The sequence below is a fragment of the Cheilinus undulatus genome, linkage group 12 (assembly GCF_018320785.1).
Source record: "Cheilinus undulatus linkage group 12, ASM1832078v1, whole genome shotgun sequence".
Taxonomy (NCBI): Eukaryota; Metazoa; Chordata; class Actinopteri; order Labriformes; family Labridae; genus Cheilinus; species Cheilinus undulatus.
The window spans coordinates 17,430,102-17,442,407 of NC_054876.1; the positions used below are offsets into that span (position 1 = coordinate 17,430,102).

The window sequence follows — 12,306 nt, forward strand, 5'->3', positions numbered from 1 at the left end:
TTTCTTTTCTTTTTTTTTTGTTTAATTCGTTTAGTACCTCTCAAAACAAAATGAAAAGGGACATACATGAAAAAATAACTACATAATTGGTGTAGATGAGGAGCCTGAAGGAAAGAAAGATGTCCTAGATTATCTTATGATTTGTTGCTTGGATTCTCATAATGTTTGGTTTTTATATGTTGTTTGGGTTTTGCATGGGTCCTTTTGCTGTTGGGTTTTCTGTTGTCTTGTTCTTTTATTTGTTTTTCAGACTCATGCTTTGTCTTTATGTATGATTTTGCACTTATGTCAAAATACTTTGGAGAGCCTTGTTTTTAAAGTTAATAAACAAAGTTAGTATTGTTTTTATTTAAAAGAATGTTTTATGTTTTATGCGCACAGCACAACAGCAGACGCTGAAATTAGTGGGGTCCTATTGGCTCCAGGTCAAAAACTAAATTTTTGCTTTAAAACACAGCTCAGGGAAAAATGTATCTCTATCTTCATGTTAAGTGTCATACTAGATTCTAAATGTTGGTACTATTCAGGTTATCTCATGTAATTTCAATGATTTTAAATCTATTTATTTATTTGTCCTCGTATTTTGTTTGGGGGAGATTCTTAATGACTGAGTTTGATAAAACGAATATTATTGTTTATAGTATTTGAGTACTGATCAATGCTTTAATTTTACTTTTGGCACCAGGTGATGTATACATGATGGGCAGATAGGATAGGATGGGCGGGCACCGGAGAAGGTGAATAGTTTTTGTACTAGGAAGGAATAAGTCAGGACCTCGCTAGGAGAACGCCAATGTTTTTGACAGAAAACTTTGCTGAATAAACATGAAAGAAACGATTTTTGCATGGACACTGACAATTTTCAAAATTGTTTAAGATCCACTATCCCAGTGCCACAGTGGCTGATTTAATTTTGAATTTGAGTTTTAAGAGTGAATCTCCGCCGTTTTAACGTTACTGTGTTAAAGACCAGTCCTTGTCTTCCTGATAGTTGTTATGCTGTGTTTAACCACAAGCAGCTGGAATGGGCTAGAGTCGTGTTCTTTGTAAAGGATCCTCTTGACAGCATTATTGCAAGATCTTTGCATGAAAGTGCTAATGATTTGAATATATTTCAAGTAGCTGCTTATATAGCTCTAAGATGCTGCCATCATAGCTAAGGGTCAGCAGAGAGCTGCAGAGGCTAGTAAGATCCTCTCAAATAATCTTAAATACGACAGTAGTTTTAGGCTGAACCAACAGACCAAGGCCAGCTGAAGTCTTTCTTTTTTATTAATCATCATTACTTACATCTTTAAAGTGTGTTTTAAGGACTGAAATTTCAGGTCTGAACTACATTTAAATGTTGGTATTGATTTCGGTATTGGTTTACATTATTTTGTAAATAGTGGCAAATCAGAAATTGGCAAAAATCCATTATCATGCATCCTTAAGTAGAACTAGAATCTAAAAGTAAAGAAGACTCTTTAAACTCGTGTTTCTAAACTGGTCTAGCTTTAGGACCCATCATCAGCTCTTTAACAACAAATTGAAACCAAAATTTCTTAATTTCTCAATTATAATTAAATGTCAGTGAAAATGAGTTCTGACTTGAGATGGAATAAAAGATGTGTTGGAAAAATGCTATCAGGCTGCTGAATGCTGAAAGCTGTAACTGACTTGTGGTCAGTGCTCATTTAAAGTCTCAGGTGTGTCTTACACTTTTTAATGCATCCCTGGCATTTAACTTAATGTCTTCATAGTGCTTCTATGTTTTTTGCAAGTCTGTTGTCACTGGCATGTATGATTGTGATGTGAATGTGAATGTCCTTATGCTGCTGTGTCTATTCCTCTGTTTTTGCTTCCCTAATCTTTTAGATTTCTTTAACAAGGCTTGGTAGACATTAAAACTGGATTACCCTTCTTTGATAAATTAAGTTGCCTGATTTTTGAAAATAAAAGCACACCACCATCATTATTTTCAACACATCCATGACCCACTGAAAATGGCTTCTCCTGACCAGCCAGCTGAAAAACTAAGACTTTGAATGATCTTTGTCTAACCTCTAATGTTCTGTAGTAAGGGTCCAACAGGATCTTGGCGAGCGCTACAATCTGGGGTGTGCGATCCCACCCGTCTGAACAGTGCACCAGGACGGGACGGCCCTCCCTCTCCACTGCTGAACACACCAGAGTGGCTGCTTTGAGCATGACAGACAGATGCTGCAGCCAACGGGTGCTCTCCAGTGCCGACAGCCAGCTGGAAACAGAAAGCGGATGCCGATAAGAAGGAGAAAAAACTGACATGTGTCCTGTTCCAAGAAGTGTAAGTGATCTGAGCACATGATACTGTAAAATACATCAGTAGAGTTTACTTAGACTTGGTTATTAGGCTGAAGGAGTGAAGAGGAGAAGGAAGGCTCTGACCCATATTTCTACACACCGACATCAGAAGAACAAGCCTTAAAATAACACGCTGTGACGTCAGAGCAGCAGGGTTAACCCCTGTACTGTACATGTGGCGTATACACAGTCATACATGTAAACACAACTAGAAACACACAGCTGGTCAAAGCACACACATATAAACTCATTAACAAACAGAGACAGACAAGCACAATGTCGATGTGTACAGACTGACAGCTGGCCAGCCCAGCAGGAGCGGGTCTGGGCTGAGTGGCAGTGTTCCCATCTCTGTGTGGTGTTGCCTTACTCTGAGGCGAAGCCTTTCAAACAGGGGAGGGGGAGGCACAAATGAAGCAGCGCAGAGAGAGAAAAGGTCAAACAGATCGACTTACTTTCCTGGATCGGGGATCTGACTGCAAACAGTCCTCAAAGCCTGGAAGCTGTTTCGAATAGCGTGGATGTTGGCCATTCCCATGAACATCACCTCGCAATTCGGGTAGTACTCTGATCACAGAAAAACAACTCTGATGAAGGTCACTGAACATATACAACACTTTGATTGTAAAATACAATGTTGTCATCTCTTCAAACAGGAGTATTTACTTTAAATGATCTCAGTCAAATGGATCAGTCATGGTATTCTGCATTCACATCATCATGATGGCAGCAATCATCTGTTTACTCCATATCATATTTCAAAATGAGCGCTCACAAAAAGAAGGCATGATGCAGAGTGAGGCCTCTTTGTACAATCTAGGTCAGAGCCCTTTTTCCATTACCCGCCTGATCCGAAGCATCTCAGACTAACATGATATTTGGAGTTTTAAGGGTGACTTCTTCGAGCTGACCTTCGAGCTGACAATCACCCAAGCAGCCGCCCTCAAAACCCCAGATATCAAGATAGTCGATGATGCTCTGGATCAAGTGGTAAGTTTTAACAGCCTGACCTCTTCAAGACATTATGTTTTATTTATGTTTTCCAGTATTGTGCTATATTAGTCAATAGCTCACACTTAAATTATTCCAATCTAATGTACAGTAAAGAGCTGGCGTTCTACTCTGCAGAACAGTATTATCCAAGAACCTGGTAACCTGGTTGCCACTTTAGGGATTAAAAGATGCTAAAACTCATTTAGCATATCACTTAGTTGCTCATGACCAGCAGTGAGATAGCTCTGCTCTGTGTCTTGGGGGCATTACTAAAGGTGGTATGGTCACTGATGACAAATATTTCAAGTCATATGAACTAGTTGCCTAGGTTGTTAATGTTATGTAAAGTAAGTGACTGCCTAAATATTCACCCCCTTTAAAGTGACTGACCTAATTCAACAGAGGTCCAGCCCACTGGTGCTAGTAGTCTCACAATTAGTGAAATGAGGATCACCTGAGTGCAGTGAATGTGTCTCAAGTGACTGTTGTATAAAGAAACCTGTGTCTGGAAGGTCCAGTCACTGATTAATTAATATTCCTGGCTGCCATTACACCATGAAGGAAAAAGAACACTCCAAGCAATTCAGAGAAAAGGTTACTGAAAAGTTTAAGTCAGGGGATGGTTAAAAAAAAATTAAAAGGCACAAAAGTTCTGGAGTTCAGTTAAATCTATCATCTAGAAATGAAAGGAATATGGCACATGTGTAAATCTGCTTCGATATGACCGTCCCCACAACCTAAGTGACCGTGGAAGAATGAGACAAGTGAGAGAGGCCACCAAGACACCTATGACTACTCTGGAGTTACAAGCTTCAGAAGCTGAGATGAAAGAGACTCTGCATACAACAATTATTATTGACAGACACCAAAAACTGAACATCAAGCACAACAAGCACACCATCCCCACTGTGAGACATGGTGGTGGCAGCATCATGCTGTGGGGTTGCTTCTCAGCAACTGGCCTTGTAAGGCTTGTAAAGGTAGAGGGTAAAATGAATGTGACATTGGAAGGAAAATCCTGGAGAACAATCTTATTGAGCCTGCAAGAGAACTATGGCTTGGGAGAAGATTTTTTTCCAGCATTTATATGCCACTGCTGCAGATCCATCTCTTTATTGTTTGCCTTCAACTCCTAATAAACTCTGTCCACTCCTATTGTTTTATGTTTTATATCAGCCATATAATTTTATCATTATATTGTATGGTAAATCTTTGTTCTAAATTGTTCTCAGTCTTCTTCTGATGTCTCATTTTAATTTATTTTGTGTTTTTTTTACTTGCAGGCGCTTATCCTAACCTACTGCCTCTTGGTTCTACAGCACTTTGTCAATGTATATTGCTTTAAAAAGTGCTTTTTTAATAAACTTGACTTCTCTTGACTTATATCAACAATGTGCTTTGTGCCTGCAAATTGAATAAGCACTTGAAAGACCTTGAAGAGAGAAAAGAGCAAATTTTCTTTTTATGTTTAGGCAATTTCATAAACAAAGAAAAGCTTTATTCCTAACTCTTTAAGTCTGTCAAATAAGGAGTCTATGAGGGGAAAAGGTGACTGATATTTATTGAAACATACATTTTATCTTAAATATTACAAAATCCAGATAGTGTTAAATTGTTTTAGACTTCTCAAATGTTCAGCCTCACTGACCTTCACACTCACAGCCTCCGCCCTTGGCTCGGTTGGCGACTGCAGCAGTGTATGAGCGAGCATCCAGAATCAGCAGCTTCTGTGGCACAGTGTTGTCATCACAGCCGGAGCCGCCTGTCAGAGACGAGTCTGTAGATACCAGAGAGAGGACAGAGGGAGGATTTTTAGCCGTGTGAGCAGACAGTGTTGTTCGAAACAAAACTTCAGTGGGGAGCAAGAGAGAGAAGCTATGTCACAGAAGCAGCAGGGGCATTTTAACTGGAAACTGACTCTATTTGTAAAATCGATATCTTCTCGTGGTCAAAAAGACACACAGTATTGTTATTGGTAACGATTGCAAGTCAAGAGAACTGTTTTCAACAGCTACCACAGAGACAGGTTATTACTCTGAGGCTGCAACGGCGCTTCTTCTCAGCACTCAGTCGGTGTTTTGCTGCCACTCACTTGCACCGATGTTTTGCACCCAGTGATCATTTTTTAAAAGCCTTCCAGACACCATATCTCTCTCCACATGCACTTATTTGACATGCTGGTGTCCTCTTTGAAAAACAACAATAAATGTCAAGCATTCTGCTGTTATAGTTGCACTGGCAGGCGTCCCATTTTGAACCTGGTTATATTTCTACAAGCAAGTTATGATGTAGTGATACTAATTAATACAGGGCTCAACTACTTTTAAAACAGGAGCATGAAAACTACAGCAAAAGGACCACACATTTAACTTAATCTAACGTTACTTAGTTTGTATAAACTTTGATGAAAAAGAGCTAAAGATGTGTGTGCTGCCTCATATTATCTATAAGCAGTGCCCTCCATAAGGAAGGATATTAATAAACTATGTAGATTATGCAAGTATTTCCCCCCACTGAAACATACGGACAAGTCTGAGTTTGTGATCAGGAGCTCCAGAGCTTCAACAGAGCATGTATGAATCTGATTTACCAAAATCACTGTCACATGAGTCGGGAGCTTCCCCTCGCTGTCGACAGGCGGGTGCTCCACAGGTGACCTTGGCTCCAGTGTCCATCTGACAAGCCTTGGCGATGGATGTCACCAGGTACTCATCGTCTGTGTTTCTCCAGCCCCACCAGCTGATCTCAGGCTGACTGCAACGAGCGATCACTGCCCCGTTCTTCTGGTGTCTGAAAGACAAGGTCATAGAGTCGCTAAACATTGTGATCCAACAATTTTTAAAAAGTTACAAAAACTGTGTTTGTGTTCTTGAATAAAACCTACCATCTGTACTTTTACACCTCATATGTCCAAACAAACTTGTTCTTTCAAATTTCATTCAATTAAGGGAACATATTCATTAAATCTTTTTGAATATCAGGTCCTTTCTCCAAACATCAGGAATGCTCTCAATAGTAATGGATGGGACAATGACTACGAAGTGTTTCTTGGCAAATTCCTGTCTGGATTTCATGCTTGAGAGACGTGACATGGTGTGAACAGTGTAAAAGATGTATGAAACAAATCAGACACTAAAAACCAAACATGGGGAAGAGGAATTTACAAAGTTTGCTGGTTGTGAAGGAGAGCAAGACCTTGGAGAAACAGATGAAAACACAACAGTGATGTTGTGGCAGAAACAGTGCATCAAGACATTCTCAATCAAATATTTTTCTCATATTAGAGAAAAGTTAACATGACAAGCCAGACAGACTGTTTCATATGCATTTCATGGGATTTCACATCCATCTGGGTAAGAGACTATAGTGATTTGCAAAGAGAAGAAACTTTGAAAAAGATTCCTTTACAGGCCGATCAGAGTGGCAAGAGATATGACCCAGCGTGTTAACGGCATAATGTGAGCTCAACAGGTGTCCTTTTTTGTTGTTTATCAGTGGAGCCAGCTGGTGAATCAAACTCATGCTTAGGCTGGAAGGGAGAAGATCAAAAACATCTTTGCCAAAAAAGCTTTCAGTTCAGTTCTTGAGTCTTTTTTCAATTAAAAAATGCTGTCTGGTTCCAATTAAAAAAACTGCCGCTATAGCTACATCTAAGATTGTTGCTTCACTGACAATGTTTACAGGCTTGCAGCACAACTAAGCCACACCTACAGCTACTGCATTGTTGTCCTTGGCTTTTGCTGATTGGCCATCAATTCTCAGACCAGGCACAAATGTTTCAAATTGGAGCTTTGCAAGATGGATCTGCCTATTGACAGACATGGAATCTGGCAAATTCACTGGCCAGGGTTAGAAAGTATCTAATTACATTTACTGTGATTACCATAATTGAGTACTTTTTGGTGTACTCATACTTGTTTGAATATACATTGAAATCAGTGGTTTTACTTTTACTTAATTAAGTTTTAACCAAAGTAACTGTATCTTTACTTGAGAACAATACTCTTGTAATTTTTCCACCTCTGTTGACTACACAGTAGCACATAGAGAGAGAATGATTCCAACACAACAAAGACTGAAGTGTTCGTGTCTTGGGGTTTAACATTTCAGAATTGATTTTAAATCCATTCTGAGTGAAATGGTCTTCAGTGTTGTAATTGTTAGTGTTGATCCACCAGTGATAGTTCAACTCTGTAGAATCAATTTATCTAAGTTCTGTCAACTGCGATTTCAAACTGGGGGGGGGGATGTGTGGACGGAGTTCCTCATCATGCCCTTGGGCTGAGTGTTTAGATGTGTTTTGTATGGGTTTAGATGTTGCCTGTTGTACAGCGATTCTTGCTGCGGTTCTATTGCTCATGTTTCTGTTAAGATTGTTGTTGTTTTTGTTGATAGACAAATTTGCACCATGTGTGAAGTTAGCACTACTAAAGGATGCCTTGACATGGGATTGACTCTCTGCTAGGTTTTTGCCACTAGAGACGAACATTGCCACAGATCTTTAAGAGTAACTGCAGCTTTGTCATATTGTAAAATATGTAACACTTTAAAATTGTATTTCAACTATATGTAGTAACGGCAGATGTAGATGCTATTTAAGTATTGAATTTAACTCTATATGAGGTAAATTTACACTTAATTTTTGTATGTATTTTACTTTATTATGGAGGTGTGACTTTACCTGAACAACTTGGTTTGAGATCTATTCTCATGTTGTTCTTGCCAATGAAGAAAGATCCTATTTTACTCCTCAGTAGCTACTCAGTACTCAGTGCTTTAAGTAAACTTGAATTAAATACTTTTACTTGGGCAGATTTGTAGAAGAGTACTTATACTTAGGTAGATTTTAACCAGAGTAACTGTACTTTTACTTGAGTACAATAGGCATGTACTTTTTCACCTCTGCCAGTAGCTCTGCAAAGCTAGTGCATAGTTAAAACATAGTTATCAGGATATTTTATCCTATCCATCCTATCCTATCCATAGTATATTTTATACTTTATTGGTTCTCTTGAAATCAGAGTCAAAGCAGTACCTCTAATCTATCTGATTTTGTCCTGTACATTTGTGAGTATTATATCTAAACCAAAAATCTTATCTTTCTTTATTAAAACAGATAACTGCATGAGCACTAAAGACAAATGACTAATGGGAAATATTTTCAGACGAAAATGTTAAAAATAGAAGCCATTTAGGCAGCGTGCTGTTAATCACTTTGTCTGACTCCTACACCCTGGCAGCAGTTTTAGTTTTAAGAAGTTTTTGTATAACTTTAATCAGTTTAATAATGGATTTTGGTCTTATTTGCTTTGATAAGTGATAAAAAAACAACAATATTAATACCAGCCTCTTCTTATCAGCTAAAAACTTCTAACGGGAGCTTTTAGTATGACATTTCCCTGAATACAGTTCAGTCAGCTTTGCATGTAAACAGCTGGTAGAAGTGTCCTTCAGAGGGACTACTGAACTTTGGTTTCTTGTGTATGTATCACAGCCTGTACTTTTTCTCTTCCACCTTTACCAACTTTGTACTGTATATGTGACTGTGTCTGTAAACAGACCTGTAGACCACCACAGGAATTCTCTTCCAGGATCTGAAGGAAGCCACGCTCTCCAGCTCTTTGTCAGTGATCCAGATTGGCACCAGGAGCTTCTGCGGGTAGCTGGAGCACAGCCTGCAGACAACAGTTAGAAAGATTCATTAATTTTATTCAGGAACAGTAATGCATCATACTGCTGCAAACATTATGCACGCAGTATACCATGTTTGATCTAAGAGAAGTGCACAAGCTGCAAGATCTTTCATTGAGAAAAAAACAACGAGCAAGATTAAACAGAGCTTTGAAACACAATACACAAAAATGTTGAGTTTTTCAGGGTCATGACGGCATCAACAGTTCAGCTTTGGCAGAAAATAAATCACAGAGCGCTTCAGCCTGACTCCATCTGTCTCTGGTCTCCACCTCCGCCTCCTATCCCATGATACTCTCTTCAATTTCTACTCACCTGCTGGCTGACCATAGAGGGAGATGGAGACAGGGTGCGTGTGATAGTTACGGAGAGAGAAAGTGAAAGAGTGTGCTGAGTCATGGGCCTCAGCAGGCTGCAGCTCGTTTAATTAGCCGCTCGTCCTGTGTCTGTCTCCCTCAGCAGGATGTGCTCTCCTGGGCTCTCGGAGCAGACTGACCTTTTTTATTTGTGGCGTTTCATTTGCAGAAACAGCAAAGAAGACAAAGTCTGACATGCAGGTATATACATAAACACTGTAGGTGCATTGTTTCTGCTTGACTGAGTGTTGTGGTGTAATTCTAAGGTGTGTATAAGAGTGAACATTAGTGAGGGTGCTGCTGGCCTCAGAGGCTGGACGATACAAGGAGAAAACGAATACATATCAATCTCAGTAGTAGAGGATATTTGAAGAAACAGACCGCTGCTGATCGACCTGATAAAGCATTAAATACTTGCTGTCTGTGCAGGTGATTCTGAAACATGAAAAAGTAAACTGATTTTGTAATTTAGAAATTACTCAAAGATGAGGGATGACAACACTCTTGGTTTTGAAACTGCAATTCCCATGTTTTTTCCGATGCAAACAGGCACAATTATGCAGCCAGAGAGCCAGTTTATACACTCTAAAATGGGTAATAGGCGTTGAGTTCATGCTGAATTGCAGTGACTTTCATTGGATGAAGATGTAAATGGGCAGTATAATATTGCTGGGGAGCCACTTAGTAAACTCAAGGCCTTAACTTGAGCCATTATGTTGTTGTTAATTTTTCATATATGTAAAATATGCTTAATTAACAGCATAGAGTTAGCCATAATAGTTTGAACTTTAATTATATCACCTTGAAAACAGAGTGTAAATAATACAGGCAAAGCAAAAGCAGGATACCAAGAAGTAATCAGCATTTACCCCAACAATAAGATGAACCAAAAACAGGACAGAATGAAGGTTCAGTTAAGATAAATTCAAATAAATAAGACTAAACAAAAAACATACGTTGAAGAGAAGACACAATGTGAGCTGAACAGTGATGGCTGAGGATATAAAGAAGGAGGGGGGATAAAACCTTTATAAAAGTTTCCAGAAAATGGGGCACAGATGGCCCTGTGGTTAGGTCATGCCCCACGAACGTGGGCAGCCGGGGTTCAAGCCCGGCCTATGGCTTCTGTCCTGCACGCCCCTGAAGTATGTTTAAATGATTTTCCAGAACAGCACAAGTTTTTCAAGCACATTTTGCTTTTTCTCTTATTTTTTGTGTTTTTCAATACTGGAATATCAGCAAACTGTGTCAAGGTTTTTCAGGAGATGTGGCAACTTCCAGACAGTGATCGCAGGACTGTTGTCACTCGAAAGAAAACTTGATAACCTTAAGATCCTTTGCAAGTTTCGATATTTAATATTAAGTATGTTTCTTTTCCTGATAGAGAGCTTTAATTCAGGAGAAACACTGGGGATTACCAAATGACAAAGTGTTAGTCTCACTGAATCTGACAAATAGTGACCCGACTGCAGGGTTTGTAATGGACTATCACCCACAAAATTAATGCAGTTCAGCGCTAACTCAACTCCCATTTCCTGATAAAATTATGAAACACAGTGCGAAGATGAGCCAACATGTTAGTTGTTAATCTTACAGTCTGTTTAGATGGTTGACTTCATGGCTACAGTGCTTTGATTACAGCCTTTCTGTAAGTAACAACGCTATAAAATTGCTCCTAAACCCTAGGTCTCACCATCATGACTCTATAAAGTTTGGTAATTTTTTTTGTGTTGTTACAGTATTGTGCAGTTTCCTGCTGCAGCAGAGGTGTCAAGACTATTTATGGTTAAGCATCTGTGACATACTTGTAGTTGCAGTTTATGTCTGACACTCTCCAGACGTTCTGTGTGTCAAAGCCCATCCTCTTCACCTCCATCTCCATCCTCTGACGCACGTGATCACCTGGACACAAAAAAGCACAATGTAAGTGAGGGTGGAGGGTTACTTAAGGAACATTCTTCAAGTTTTGATGAGGTCAAGTCCCATTATTAATGTGTGTGCTTACCTGGGCGACAGAGATGAACATGCTGGTCTTCATCATCGGCGCTGCCTCCCAGACACCAGGCGTGATAAGCCAAAGCGAACAAATCCTCTAGCCGGGACGGGTGAGCTATGGCCCTGTTCAGGCGCTTCACCCACTCCTGGCACTGCTTGAATGTTGCAAAGTGGCATCTGTGGAGAAGGCAAGACATAAAAACAGCAAGATAAGTGCCGTTATCACGCCTTTAAACAGTGCGGCTGCTTAATGAAGGGGAACCAGGCGCTGCTGGCACAGCTGCTGCTGAGAATCTGAAGGTTTCACTGGTTCTGAACTTTACAGATGTCCATGAACAGATGAAATTCACTTTCCAGCTTTATCATTAAAAAAAGGCTTTGTTATATAATTTTTTACTTTTGCACAATTTTTCAATTGCAAGCATGCCAAGTAGTGGTTATATATGAGCCATCTGTGTGATCTTGGCGGTTGATAAAGGAGCGATTAAAAATGAAATGAAATCATCAAATACAAACTGCTCCCATTCAACAAATGCTACACAGCGTCCTCTCTTAGTCACTTCAAGACAAAAAAAACAAGGCAGATGCATCATCCATCTGCATACTCAGTTATTATGCTATTCAGCATATATAACAGTAGATTGTATAAAGTATCAATGACAAGAAGGGTTTATAGTAATAGTATGTCATGTCGCCTTTAGTTTTAACCCCAGTTTCATTGAGTTTTCCCAGTTTTGATCTTCTTTCACAAAATAAGAACATGGATTGTAGAGCTTGGCTGTAAAACTTGTTTTTCTTACTCCAGTGGGTTTTCAAACTTTCCTGCCCAAAGCACACCAAGGATCAAACCAAAATTTTAAGGCACACCATATTCATATCAGCACACAAGTTTAACTGTATCTTTAGTTGTTTTATAGCAATACTACTAAACATGTGGTTGTACAATTTC

At 39.3% G+C, this 12,306-nt stretch overlaps 1 protein-coding gene across 5 annotated transcripts in view; it reads right to left on the reverse strand.

Moving 5' to 3' along the window:
- Positions 1 to 12,306, reverse strand: part of mtmr4 (myotubularin related protein 4) — a 78,324-nt gene that overhangs the window by 10,895 nt on the left and 55,123 nt on the right. For all 5 annotated transcript variants that reach the window (XM_041800967.1, XM_041800969.1, XM_041800965.1 and 2 more), the window contains 7 exons: positions 11,368 to 11,534; positions 11,168 to 11,264; positions 8,877 to 8,990; positions 5,906 to 6,105; positions 4,964 to 5,092; positions 2,778 to 2,889; positions 2,044 to 2,239 (listed from right to left, as the gene is read on the reverse strand). In XM_041800967.1, the coding sequence (XP_041656901.1) occupies positions 2,044 to 2,239; positions 2,778 to 2,889; positions 4,964 to 5,092; positions 5,906 to 6,105; positions 8,877 to 8,990; positions 11,168 to 11,264; positions 11,368 to 11,534 (1,015 nt within the window). The remainder of the gene's footprint in view (positions 1 to 2,043; positions 2,240 to 2,777; positions 2,890 to 4,963; positions 5,093 to 5,905; positions 6,106 to 8,876; positions 8,991 to 11,167; positions 11,265 to 11,367; positions 11,535 to 12,306) is intronic.